Source organism: Ovis aries, chromosome 20 (assembly GCF_016772045.2).
Source record: "Ovis aries strain OAR_USU_Benz2616 breed Rambouillet chromosome 20, ARS-UI_Ramb_v3.0, whole genome shotgun sequence".
Lineage (NCBI taxonomy): Eukaryota > Metazoa > Chordata > Mammalia > Artiodactyla > Bovidae > Ovis > Ovis aries.
In genome coordinates, this window is record NC_056073.1 from 16,903,645 (window position 1) to 16,918,808 (window position 15,164).

At 37.4% G+C, this 15,164-nt stretch overlaps 1 protein-coding gene across 4 annotated transcripts in view; it reads right to left on the reverse strand.

Annotated features, from left to right (window-relative positions):
- Positions 1-601: 601 nt before the first annotated feature.
- ZNF318 (zinc finger protein 318) overlaps positions 602-15,164 on the reverse strand; it is a 44,905-nt gene continuing 30,342 nt past the window's right edge. Inside the window, exons 8-10 of one of the 4 annotated variants that reach the window (XR_006057372.2) lie at positions 13,803-13,893; positions 1,618-1,735; positions 602-885 (exon numbers count right to left, since the gene is read on the reverse strand). Coding sequence is in view for 1 of the 4 variants with exons in the window: in XM_042237585.2 (XP_042093519.1) it covers positions 13,864-13,893 (30 nt within the window). In the remaining 3 variants the exon portion in view is untranslated. Of the gene's footprint in view, positions 13,894-15,164 lie in introns of all 4 variants that reach the window. The other 3 variants (XR_006057371.2, XR_009597726.1, XM_042237585.2) reach the window with 3 other exon arrangements.

A 15,164-nucleotide genomic window follows, 5' to 3' on the forward strand; every position in this document is an offset into this window, starting at 1 on the left:
ACAAGTATCCCTCCAGTGTGAGTAGATGAGGACCAGTGGGAGATATCAGTGGACTGGTAGGGGTTGAAAGTTTTGTTATAACAAAAGCCCTGGAGCAAGAGGAGTTCAGCTGTCAAGGAATAAGAATCAGTAGTTGTTTCTTAATATACATAAGGATCAGCATGTACGATGCAAAATGGAATACGATTTAAACTGATCGTGATTATAACTAATAAAGTAAAAAGAGAACTGAAAATTTGCTTGGGCAGTAAATCAGTCCCTCTAATTACAGTCATTCACAAGAACTTACTAATTAAGTCAAATTAGCAGGTAGCACAATTATGCCATCATTAAATATATGGCAAAGGAGAGACTGCAGGAAAGTGTTATATAAACTATAAAGCACCTTACTGATATGTTATCATATGTCAGGTTAGTGCTGCAATGAGTTTTAATTACAACTATAAATCACTTATTTTATACTATTGTAGACTTTTTCAAGTACATGGTCATATGCTTGTTACTTTTAAGGCATTATCAAAATTTGTATCTACAATGACTCCTTTAAAAGGTTTCACTCAGTTCTGTATATTATCAAAAAATCAGTCTTATCTCTTTATCATTGTGTTTTTCAACCTTTATTACCCATAACCCTGTGCTTTCTCATTCCATGTTTTGAATATCCCCTCCAACTAGAAAGCTGTACTTTTTATAAATGAAAAGTGAAAACAAACAAAAAACACACACAAAAATAGAAACATACACACAAAACTGAAATACTTTCTTGAAATACACTAATCCTCCCACTTGTAAATAATTGCTGCTGCATAATCAACATTTTGAAGCTTTCAAGAGTCTGTCCAATTTTTCCTTTGTTTCTCAGCATCAACTTGCCATCAGATGAACCTGTTGAGAGCACTCTGTATTAGCTACTTGTGGTTAGCTGCTTAGGGCAACTGAGAGAACTACATTTTGTGATTCAGTGGCATCAGTTGGACTAATTCAGAATCAAGACTGTCAGAAAGGACTTCTTGACCCTTTACCATGGCTGCCTTCAAACATATGCTTGTGGACTGTAACCCACCAGGCTCCTCTGCCCAAGGGAATTCCCAGGCAAGAATACTGGAGTAGGTTGCCATAGCCTCCTCCAGGGGGTCTTCCCAATGAATGGAACTTATGTCTCCTGCATCTCCTGCATTGCAGGTGGATTCTTTACTGCTGGGCCACCAGGGAAGCCCAAAACATACACTTGTGAAGAAATCAATAACAGCTTTAAATGCTGGTTTTCCATGCAAAGATGGATTTGGCTTCTCAAGTATTACTTGGGAATGTGCATTTCATCTTAAAGTGTATATTTAAAAATGACCTCCAAATAATCGGCAGCATGAAAAATATATCCATATACTGGAAACAGAGGAGTAAAACTTGGTGGTCAGCTTACTTACAAATCTGATAGATGGTGACAGTGCTCCTTGGTGGAAACTATCTGCAACTTCCTCATCTTCTCACTAAGGTCTGGGGGTAATTTTTTTTTTTTTAATTTTATAATGTACAAGAATAGTCCTTTCAGGTCATGAGACTTTGTAATGAGACTAAAACAGTTTAATCTTATGAATTTCAACAAATGCAAATGCTTACCTTTTTATAGAGAAGTCTTTCAGTTCCTCTATGAAGTTCAAGTTCACAGAATCAGAAGCCAAGTTCTACCCTCTTCCCAACTCCAAAATGATTGGGTTCTTTCTCCTCTTCTCCTGAGCTTTTGGAACATGTAGAGCTATAAGGTCTTTATTTCTAATCTCGTATACCCCACAACTCACCACCAAAAAAAGGGCAGCAATTACTAGTATCTTAGTGGAGATAAAAACCTGAGCACCCATCTTTTGATAAAAAGCCACAAAGAAGAAGGCTAAACAAAGAAGGTACTAAATGAACATTTTATTTTCTACTTAGAAGCATTTCTTTTGGAGAATCTCATTTTCCTTAGTGCACATTAATTCAACTTAGTCTAGATTCCTCAGCAAGGTAGACCCTGCCTTCCCAGGGTGAGCTAATGACTGGGGCTTGGTCTGGATACTTCATCCACTTGGCCACAGTAATTGTTCAAAGATAGAAATGTAGCCCAATTCACATGAATCAACATCCTCCCTGAGAATTTTTTGGAGCTATAAGGAAAGATACACTCTCATTTCCTACATAGAAGCCTGTAAAAACAATGGTAACTTGAGACTCCAGGGCTTAACTTGCCCCTTAGTGAAGAGAAAATAAGAAGTTAAGCAGAGGTGAGGAAATGGGGAACAAAGAGGCCCAATGACACTTTTGACATCCTGGATCTAACTCTGATTTGGTTTCCTAGTTACCAAACCACAAATTACCATCTATTCTTTTTTTCTTTTTCTTTTTTCTTAAGCGGTATGAGTTCAGTTTCTGTTACAACCAAAACAGTCCTAATTAAGGATTTGGACAGTTCTCCAAAGAAGATACACAAATGGCTGACAAGCACATAAAGAGATGCTTGACATCATTAATCATTAAATAAATGCAAATCAAAACAATAAGGATACCACTTCATACCCACTAGGATGGCTATAATTAAAAAAGTAAAACAGAAAGTAACAAATGTTGGAGGTCCAGTGGTTAAGAATCCTCCTGTCAATGCAAGGAACAAGGGTTTGATCCCTGGTCTGGGAAGATTCCATGTGCCATGAGGTAACTAAGCCCATGTGCCACAACTAATGAAGCCTGTGCGCCTTAGAGCCAATGCTCTGTAAAAAGAGAAGCTACCGCAATGAGAAGCCCACACATCATGACTAGAGAGTAGCTCCCACTTGTCACAACTAGAGAAAGCCCATGCACAGCAACGAAGGTCCAGCATAGACAAAAATAAACAAATAGATTTAAAAAATTAAAAAATAAATATATATTTTTAAAAAGTGTTGGAAAGATGTGGAAAAAATTAAACCTCACATTTCTGGTAGGAATGTAAAGTGGTACAGCTGCTGTGGAAAACAGATTGACAGTTCCTCAAAAAGTAATATACTATAATGTCACAGAAATGGCAGAGCAGAGAGCTCCAAGAATCAGTTCCTCCACTGAAGTTATCATCAAGCTGGCAAAAACTGACAGAATCATCTTCTTGAGAACTTTGGAATCTAATAAAAATTTTACAATGGAGTCCAACCAGTGGTGTGCTTAATGAAAAAAGTAGCTGCAAAATTTCAGTAAAAAAGCATTGCAGCATTTTTGCTTACCTATCTAACATGTCTTATTCCACAGCTTGGAGGTGGCCATTGGGATAGCAGTCCACATTCCTGGTATAGCTTGCTACTACCAGGAGAAAGCAATATGGCAATATGCACCTTGTTCTCAAAAGATTGTAGCTGTGGATTTTGCCTTGTTTGGTGGTTCTCTGAAGGATCTGTGCTAAGGCTGACCCTGTTTTGCTTCCCTCAAGCTGGAGCAGCTTTCAAAACATTCACTGAAACCATTTAAAGACATATACTACCAGTGGCTGCCTAGATAAAGAAACAGTGAATGGAACAACCAGGAGACAAATCTAAAAGTTGAGAAGACTGATGAGGAAGACACAGGGAAATAAGAACTCTAGATGGCTACCAGGTGTATGGGGAAATTCCGGATGAAAAATACATGCCCAGGGACAGATAAAGGTTCAGAAAAGACCTGAGAGGACCTGAGGCTTGCATGTTCAGCTAAACTTTGGGCTTCATGCAGCCAGAAAGTGAAGGTTAAGGCAGAGTTCTAGGAAAATTGGCTTAGCACTGAAGTACTTAGCACCCCTCCCCCAGGTCAGTGTCTGCAAAGACCAGGAGAGGTGGGGTTTTAGTCTGTTTTTATTCGATTTTCCACTCCAGGCATTTAAAGAAATCTCCATCAGGTCACTGACTGCTGTGATAATGGAACAGAGATTTAAGGACCACACACAAACATACAGTCTTAACAAAAACAGTTTGGAAAATTCAATAAACAAATGATGGCTACAGACTTCAATAACAGCAAACCCTGGGAAGGGGATTTGATTCCCAGGCTGACAAGTTATAATAGTCAAAATGTCCAGTTTTAAACTAAAAAATCACAAGGTATAAAAAGAATAAAGAAAATATGGTTCATTCATAGGAAAAAAAGAAATTTATAGAAACCATCACCAAGGAAGCCCAGACACTGTACTTACTAGGCAAATATTTTCAACCAACTGTCTTGGATATGCTCAAAGAGCTAAAGAAAATAATGGACAAAAAAACCCCCAGGAGAATGAACAAATATCAATATAAAGATATAAAAAGAACCAAATAAAATTCTAGAACTGAAAAGTACAGTAGCTGACATGAAAAACTCACTCTGGGGGTTCAACAGCTTTAGATTCAAGTTGGCAGGAGAGAAATGAGTAAACTGGAAGAGAGAACTACTGAAATCATGTGAGTATCAGAAAGAAAAGATGGTTAGGAAAAATAAACAGAGCCTAAAGGACGCATAGGACACCAACAAACAGACCAACATATGCATTATGGGAGTTACAGAAAGAGGAGAGAGTGAAAAGTGGCAAAAAATAACGGTTGAAAACTCTCCAAATTCATCAAAAGACATGAATCTACACATCCAAGAAGTAGAACAAACTCCAAACAGAGCAAACTCAAAGAGATCCAGACCAAGTCACTTTACAATCAAAGTGACAAAAGACAGAGAGTATATTGAAAGCAGCACAAGAGAAGTGACTCATCATGTACAAAGGATCTTCAATAAGATTAACAGCTGATTTATCACCAAAAGTCATGGAGGTCAGAAGACTGGGGTGGCATAAAATGCTAAAAGAAGAAACTCTCAACCAAGAATCCAACAAAACTATCCTTCACAACAAAGAGGAAATTAAAACCTTAAGCCTTCCTAGAGAGTGAAACCTGAGGGAGTTTATCACTATTAGACAATGCTAGACTACAAGAAATGCTAAAGGGAAGTCTTTAGGTTGAAATAAAAGGACAACAGACAGTAACTCAATAACTCAGAGCCATACAAAGGAGAAAGAAATCTGGGAAAGGTAACATAGTAAATATAAAAGCCAGTATTATTTGGTTTGTGACCACTCTCCTTGTTTTCTATATGATTTAAAAGACAAACACACAGGCTGATTCATGTCAATGTATGGAAAAACCACTATAATATTGTAAAGTAATTAGCCTCCAATTAAAATTAATTAATTTTAAAAAGAAAAACACACAAAACAATAATTATGAAACTAGTTAATCAACACATAATTTATCAAGATGTAATTTGTGACAAAACATAAGGAGAGAGATGGAGCTATATAGGAGCAAAATAAGAATTTTTTGTACAGTATTGAAGCTAAGTTGGTATCAATTCAAATGAGACTGTTATAAAATTTAAGATGTTAATTATAATCCCACTCAGTAGCCACTGAGGAAATCTAAAATATATATATAGAAAAGGAAATAAAGAGAGGATCAAAACAATACATTGAAAATAAATTAAACAAAATTCAGTATTGAAGGAACTGAGGAACAAAAAAGATAGGAGATAAGACATAAGATAGAGGAAAATAAATAGCAAGATATCATAAGTACTTTCTTACCAATAATCACCTTAAATATAAAGAAATTAAACCCGTCAATTAAAAGACAAGAACTGGTAGATGGATGAAAAAAAAAATCCAACTATATGCTGTCTACAAGAGACTCACTTTAAACTCACTTTAGATCCTAACACACATATAAGTTGAAAGGATGGAAGACGACACTCCATGCAAATAGTAACCAAAAGAGAGCTGAGGTAGCCATGTTAAAATTAAACTTTAAATAAAAAGTAGACTTTAAATTAAAAAATAAAAAATTGTTAAAGGGCAAAGAAAGTCATTATACACTGACAGAGTCAGCTCATTAAGATGATATAGAAACTATAATGCATACATGTCAAACAGAAACCCAAAATATATGAATCAAATATTGACACAATTGAACAGAGAAACAGTTCTACAACAATAGTGGGAGATTGGGAGATTCCAATACTCCAATATTGAACAGAACATCTAGACAGAAGTTCACTAAGGAAATAGAGGACTTGAACAATACTAAATTAACTAGATCTTACAGATATACACAGAATATCCAAAAACAGCAGAATACACAATCTTCTCAAGCTCACATAAAACATTTTCCAGGATAGATTATATGTTAGGTCACAAAATAAGTCTCAGTACATTTAAAAAGATTAAAATTAACACAGAAATACAAAGGATCATAAGAGACTACTATCAGCAATTATATGCCAATAAAATGCACAACGTGGAAGAAATGGACAAATTCTTAGAAAAGTACAATTTTCCAAAACTGAACCAGGAAGAAAGAGAAAATCTTAACAGACCCATCACAAGCACGGAAATTGAAACTGTAATCAGAAATCTTCCAGCAAACAAGAGCCCAGGTCCAGACCGCTTCACAGCTGAATTCTACCAAAAATTTCGAGAAGAGCTAACACCTATCCTACTGAAACTCTTCCAGAAAATTGCAGAGGAAGGTAAACTTCCAAACTCATTCTATGAGGCCACCATCACCCTAATACCAAAACCTGACAAAGATACTACAAAAAAGAAAACTACAGGCCAATATCACTGATGAACATAGATGCAAAAATCCTCAACAAAATTCTAGCAATCAGAATCCAACAACACATTAAAAAGATCATACACCATGACCAAGTGGGCTTTATCCCAGGGATGCAAGGATTCTTCAATATCCTCAAATCAATCAATGTAATTCACCACATTAACAAATTGAAAAATAAAAGACATATGATTATCTCAATAGATACAGAGAATGCCTTTGACAAAATTCAACATCCATTTATGATAAAAACTCTCCAGAAATCAGGAATAGAAGGAACATACCTCAACATAATAAAAGCTATATATGACAAACCTACAGCAAACATTATCCTCAATGGTGAAAAATTGAAAGCATTTCCCCTAAAGTCAGGAACAAGACAAGGGTGCCCACTTTCACCGCTACTATTCCACATAGTTCTGGAAGTTTTGGCCATAGCAATCAGAGCAGAAAAAGAAATAAAACAAATCCAAATTGGAAAGAAGAAGTAAAACTCTCACTGTTTGCAGATGACATGATCCTCTACATAGAAAACCCTAAAGACTCCACCAGAAAATTACTAGAGCTAATCAACGAATATAGTAAAGTTGCAGGATATAAAATCAACACACAGAAATCCCTTGCATTCCTATACACTAATAATGAGAAAGTAGAAAAAGAAATTACGGAAACAATTCCATTCACCATTGCAACGAAAAGAATAAAATACTTAGGAATATACCTACCTAAAGAAACTAAAGACCTATATATAGGAAACTATAAAAGACTGATGAAAGAAATCAAAGAGGACACTAATAGATGGAGAAATATACCATGTTCATGGATCGGAAGAATCAATATAGTGAAAATGAGTATACTACCCAAAGCAATTTACAAATTCAATGCAATCCCTATCAAGCTACTAGCGATATTTTTCACAGAACTAGAACAAATAATTTCAAGATTTGTATGGAAATACAAAAAACCTCGAATAGCCAAAGCAATCTTGAGAAAGAAGAATGGAACTGGAGGAATCAACTTGCCTGACTTCAGGCTCTACTACAAAGCCACAGTCATCAAGACAGTATGGTACTGGCACAAAGACAGAAATATAGATCAATGGAACAAAATAGAAAGCCCAGAGACAAATCCACACACATATGGACACCTTATCTTTGACAAAGGAGGCAAGAATATACAATGGAGTAAAGACAATCTCTTTAACAAGTGGTGCTGGGAAAACTGGTCAACCACTTGTAAAAGAATGAAACTAGATCACTTTCTAACACCGCACACAAAAATAAACTCAAAATGGATTAAAGATCTAAATGTAAGACCAGAAACTATAAAACTCCTAGAGAAGAACATAGGCAAAACACTCTCCGACATAAATCACAGCAGGATCCTCTATGATCCACCTCCCAGAATTCTGGAAATAAAAGCAAAAATAAACAAATGGGATCTAATTAAAATTAAAAGCTTCTGCACAACAAAGGAAACTATAAGCAAGGTGAAAAGACAGCCTTCTGAATGGGAGAAAATAAGCAAATGAAGCAACTGACAAACAACTAATCTCAAAAATATACAAGCAACTTACGCAGCTCAATTCCAGAAAAATATATGACCCAATCAAAAAATGGGCCAAAGAACTAAATAGACATTTCTCCAAAGAAGACATACGGATGGCTAACAAACACATGAAAAGATGCTCAACATCACTCATTATTAGAGAAATGCAAATCAAAACCACAATGAGGTACCACTTCACACCAGTCAGAATGTCTGCGATCCAAAAATCTGCAAGCAAAAGAATAAATAAATAAACAGACAAACAAAAAAAGAAAAAAAAAAAGAAAAAAAAATCTGCAAGCAATAAATGCTGGAGAGGGTGTGGAGAAAAGGGAACCCTCCTACACTGTTGGTGGGAATGCAAACTAGTACAGCCACTATGGATAACAGTTTGGAGATTCCTTAAAAAATTGCAAATAGAACTGCCTTATGACCCAGCAATCCCACTGCTGGGCATACACACCAAGGAAACCAGAATAGAAAGAGACACATGTACCCCAATGTTCATCGCAGCACTGTTTATCATAGCGAGGACATGGAAACAACCTAGATGTCCATCAGCAGATGAATGGATAAGAAAGCTGTGGTACATATACATAATGGAGTATTACTCAGCCGTCAAAAAGAATACATTTGAACCAGTTCTGATGAGATGGATGAAACTGGAGCCGATTATACAGAGTGAAGTAAGCCAGAAAGAAAAACACTAATACAGTATACTAACACATATATATGGAATTTAGAAAGACGGCAATGATGACCCTGTATGCAAGACAGCAAAAAAGACACAGATGTGTATAGCAGACTTTTGGACTCACAGGGAGAGGGAGAGGGTGGGATGATTTGGGAGAACGGCATTGAAACATGTATACTATCATGTAAGAATCGAATTGCCAGTCTATGTCCAATGCAGGATACAGCATGCTTGGGGCTGGTGCACGGGGATAACCCAGAGAGATGTTAGGGAGAGGGAGGTGGGAGGGGGGTTCATGTTTGGGAATGCATGTACACCTGTGGTGGATTCATGCCAATGTATGGCAAAACCAATACAGTATTGTAAAGTAAAATAAAATAAAAATTAAAATTAAAAAAAAAAAAGATAAAGAAAAAAAAGATTAAAATTATACAAAGTATCTTCTCCAACCACAATGGAATAAAGCTGAAAATCAGTAACAGGAGGAAAACTCACAAAATGTGGAAGTTAAACAGCACACTCTTAAAGAACCAACAGTTCAAAGGACTCACAAGAGAAATTATAAAGTACTTTGAGATGAGTGAAAATAAAAACACAACATATCAAAATGTATGAAGTACAGTGAAAACAGTGCTCAAAGGGAAACTATAGCTGTGAATATATTTTTTAAGTCTTTATTGAATTTGTTACAGTACTGCTTCTGGTTTATGTTTTGGGATTTCAGCCACAGGCATGTGGGATCTTAGATCCCTAATGAGGGATCAAACCCACACCCCCTGCACTGGAAGGTAAAGTCTTGAACTGCCACCCAAGTCCAGTATACATTTTTAAAAAGATTTCAAATCAACAACCTCACACTTACACCTTGAGGGACTAGGAAGAAAAGAGCCAACAAAACCAAGTGAAAAGACAGCTTACAGAATGGGAGAAAATATATTCAAATCATGTATCTGATAAAGGTCTAGTATCCAGAAAATAGTAAAAGTTCTTAGAATTCTACAATAAAAAGCAAATAATACTATTTTAAAATGGAAAAGAACTTTATTAGACATTTCTCCAAAAAAGATATATAAATGGCCAAAAAGCACGGAGAGATGATCAATGTCATTAGTCATCGAGAAATACAAAGCAAAACCCCAATAAAATATTGGGATGGTTATAGTACATGAAAAAGGAATTTAACCATGCTATTTAACCGTGCTATGAATATGGAGGGACTTCCCAGGTGGCGCAGTGGAAAGAATCTGCCTGTCAATGCAGGAGCTAAAGGAGACACCGGTTTGACTCCTAGGTCAGGAAGATCCTGGAGGAGGAAATGGCAACCCACTCCAGTATTCTTGCGCTGGGATAATCCCATGGATGGAGGAGACTTGGGGGCTACAGACCATGGGGTCACAAAGAGTTGGACACGCCTGAGTGATTAAGCATGCTTGCACACATGAATATGGAGAAACTGGATTGTTGGAAGGGATGTAAAATGATTCAGGTGCTGGGAAAACAGTTTGGTGGTTCCTATTAATGTTAAATATATAATAACATATGACCCAGCAATTCCACTTCTGGGCACATACTGAAAAAACTGAAAACAGGTACTCAAAATAAGTACTTATGCATAAATGTTCATAACAGTAATATGCACAATAGCCAAAAGGTGGAAACAACCTAAATGTCTATCAACGGATGAATGTATCAATAACTTGTGGTATACACGGACAATGGAATATTGTTCAGCCATAAAAAAGTAATGGACCATTGATACATGGTATATCTATGAAGCTCAGAAACACTATTACAAGTGAAAGAAAACAGAAAAATCACTGATTGTGTGACTCCATGTATATGAAATATCCAGAATATGTAAATCCAGGAAGACAGAAAGAAAGGGGAGGTAGGAATGGGAACTAACTGTATAATGGTTTTATTCTGGGGTAGTGGAAATGTTTTAGAACTGGAAGAGGTTTTGGATGTACAACGTTGGGAATGTACTAAACGCCACTGACTTGTTCACTTTAAAGTGGCTAACTTTATGTTATGTGAATTTCACCTCCATAAAACAAAAACAAAACCCACTTAAGATAGCAGTTACATTCAGGAAAGCAGTGACTGCCAAGAGTATATGAGAAAGGGTTCAGGGGTGCTGGTCACATTCCATTTTTTGATTTGGGTGTTGGTCACCCAAAGCATTACACAAAGTGTTCACTTTGTGAAAAGTACTGAACTTAACACTTGTGGTGTGTGTGCTTTTGTTTTTTGTATGCACTTTATACTTTAATAAAAATTGTATTTTTTAAAAACAGTTGCCAGTACATATCCAAGAGAACTGAAAAACACATCCACACAAATACCTGTACACAAATGTTCACAGCCGCATAATAGCCAAAAAGTGGAAGTAATACAAATGTCTACCAACAAATGGACAAACAAAATGTGGCATATCTATACCGGGGGATATTATTCAACAGCAACCCACTCCAGTATTCTTGCCTGGAGAATGCCATGGACAGAGGAGACTGGCGGGCTGCAGTCCATGGTGTTGCAAAGTCAGACATGACTGAGCAGCTAACACTTACACTTACAAAATATTAATGAATTACTGATACCTAGCACAACATGGATGAACCTTGAAAATGTTAAGTGAAAGAAACCAAACACAAAAGGCCACATATTATGACTCTATTTATAATGAATTGTCCAGAATAGGTAAATTCATAAAGACACAAAGCAGACTGATGATTGCTGGTGGCTTTGGGGCAGGGGATAATTAGGAATGTCTGCTAATTGGGATGTGTTTTTAAGACAGTGATGGAAATATTCTGAAATTAGACAATGGGGGTTACTGCAAACCTTCAAGATACTAAAAACCACTGGACCGTACACTTTAAAATGATGACTCGTGTTATGTGAAATTTAATGTTACAGAAATATTTCGATTAAAAAGGTTTATTAATCAATAATTAATAATTATTGTGCATTAATAACATGTGAACTCTAGCATATCAAATTTTAAAAGGGAAAATTTTTTTCCAAATGGAAAAATATTATTCCAAAAAATGTTTGCTTTCCCTTGCCCATGCTCCAGATCAGCATATCTCAAAGGTGGACCCCCAGACATCACTGACAAAGGGAGGTCTAAGCAGCAAACCAGAGGCTGGTAGGTAGGTGAGTCACATTTTGGAATGAAAGCTGTGACCCATACCACTGATTGTCCCTGAGCAGAGGAATGTGGTAGCTGATGAAAAACAGATTTTGAGCTGGAGCAAAGGACAGAAAGTAGTGGTGACAAAGTGTTGGAAGCCCTGGCACCAGGCTGCTTTCCACTGGGTCATCCACAGGGTCATGCCTGAGGAATGAGTAGTCCTTAATGAATATAAGTTCAGCAAAAAGAGGCCCTGTGAGATTTTTTTTCACTCCTTACTTCTTTCTTCTTCTATTGATGGCTTTGGTTGTACATTATGAAGTTCTTTATATTTATAGTGTTATGAGTAGTTCTCAAAGTTATCCAAACTACAGATTTATTTGGGCAGGAGACCTCAAGGGCTCTAAAAGTACCAGGTTTACAAATCATAAACAAAACTAGGCTAACAGTTTTAAAGGTAAATCTGGAGTTGGAGCAGCTCAGATTTAAATAAATGTTAGAGTTTGAAGGACCTAAAAGTCAAGTTCTCATCCTGTGTTCCTGAGTCCAGTTTCAAAGCACAGAAGGGAGTAAAAGAAGCACCTACAGGTGTTTTAGATGCACAGAGAATACGGTGTTTCCTTGGTATTTTGAAATGCTTGCTTCTTTCTGTACACCAAAAGCTTCACTGTGTGTAGAAGGAAAGTAAGACTGAATGGAAACTGCTAATAGTTGTCTTGAAATCCAAAATCCCAGGATTTTTCAAACTATCCTTTGTGATCGTCTCCCCTTTCTTAAGACTCCTTTGTCTATTTATATCCCACTCCTCCAAGGACGGGCTTCCTTGGTGGCTCAGACAGCTTGCAATGTGGGAGACCTGAGTTCAATTCCTGGGTCAGGAAGGTCCCCTGGAGAAGGAAATGGCAACCCACTCCAGTATTCTTGCCTGGAAAATTCCAAGGATAGAGGAGCCTGGCGGGGTACAGTTCATGGGCCTCAAAGAGTCAGACACGACTGAGTGACTAACACTTTCCATTCCTCCAAGGACATACCCAATTTTTTTGTATGGACCAGTAAGGAAGGCTAAAACTGATATGGGAGATGTTCTATTAGCTAGGAACATTGGGCCAAGGGCCTAGAACGGATAAGAAGGTCTGTATCCTTCTTATAACATAAGTATCAGGGCATAAAATGAGACATGAGTATCTGTACTGTAACATAAGTATCAGGGCATAAAATGAGACATGAGTATCTCTACTGTAACATAAGTATCAGGGCATAAAATGAGACATAAATGAGGGCTTCCCTGCTGGCTCAGTGGAAAAGAAATCTGTCTGCCAATGTAGGAGACATGGGTTTGATCCCTAGTCTGGGAAGATTCCACATGTCATGGGGCATCTAAGCTTGTGCGCCACAACTACTGAAGCCCGCTCACGCTAGAGTCCGTGCTCCACAAGAGCAGACACGACAATAAGAAGCCCACACATAACTAAAAAGTAGCTTCAGCTTGACACAACTAGACAAAGCGTGCATGCAGCAATGAACACCCAGCACAGCCATAAATAAAAAGAAATCTCAAAATGAGAGATAGAAGTTAGGAGATAATTTGAGATGAGGAGTGGCAAGTTTAAAATATATGCTTTCTGTGCCTATCCTCATCTTGCTCCTCCTCTACTGGTACAAAGATACAAATAACATTTTGCTCACCCAACTCACCATTTCCTGGCAGCGAAAATAACAAGACCTTCTCCACAACCCATTCCTGCTCCAGCAATCATACGCACCTTCTGGAAGTCAGACCCTAGTGGTGATGCTGCCCACTGGCCCCAGGGGCACTCACTGTTCCTGTGGCTTCTGTCCCTGCCTCCCTTGAACAAAAATGTCTTCTGCAGTCCTTCCTTCTAGAAATCTTTAGACTTCTGCAATTGCTCCTGAAAAAAAAGGAAGATAAGTGGGTTAGATCGGTAAATGTCATCATAATCATCCTTATGTAGGCAGGCTATGGAGGGTTGGATAGAACTTTAGCAGGGGCAAAGTATCGGAGAGAAGATGAAAGAAAACAGTACCTCCATATGGTCGATTTAATTTTTTTGCTATCTTCCTCTACCATGATGTAACTCTATCTTTTTTGATGGGTTGGGAGTAGGGGCGGCCCATGCTGTGCGGCACTCAGGATCCTAGTTCTCCAACCAGGAATTGGACCCATGCCCCCGGCAATGGAAGCACAGAGTCCTAACCACTGAACACCCAGGGAAGTCCCTCTGTCTCTATTTTTCCTCTGCTCATTTCCCTCGTTTACTACAAAACACTTTTCTTGCCTGATCCTTCATGAGTGGAAGGAACAAAAGCCTGTAAAGCTTTTAATCAATACATCTAGATATGTTATCTTGTGTCCCTTTGAACGCAGCAAAGACTCTGTGGTATCTTTTGCATACCTGCAATAAAGTAAGCTTTGTGAAGACAGGTATCTTGATTTACACAATTTAATGTCTAAGTACCCATACAGCATGAATGGAAATGTATAACCCGCTCCACAGAGATAGGAACTACAGCTAGGGAACAGGAAGAGAAGAGTGGTATTCTTCAATGTTTATTGCCCCACCTTGATGGAAATAGAGGAATTTTGGAAGTCTTGAGGGAAAAGCACCAAGACCTATTTGTAATAATGGAAAATTGATGACTGTGAAGATAGGAATGCCCTGAGTGATAACTTTTTTTTAAATTAATTTTTTTAATACATAAAAGTATACAGAAGGGGAAACAAATCTGATCTACAATTCTCAGCACCAGGTCTCACTGACATAAAAATTCCCTGTGTACATATTTTATATGGGTATAAAATATTTGTATTTTATATAAAATACATTTTCATGGTCAGAATGTTCAAACAAAAAATATACAAAATAAAAAGTGAAAGCACCACTCCTTCATTTTCCAAAGGCAACTCTTTTGGTTGTCTCCTTCCAGGAATAAAATTGACAGCCTGATTTAGAATCTTGATGAAGTGACAATAGGATGCTGGGCTGTGAAAGGCTGAATTATTCCTTCGGCTAAATCAGAGGGATTTGGGGTTTAATTTACTTCAACATGCCTATAAAATCTGGCTGAAAGGAGAAAAGGAGCCATCTGAAAATCAGAGTCCCAAAATCTTTTATTGTTAACTCTAAAGTCAATGCACTGCTCCCTTCCCATCCTGTTTTTC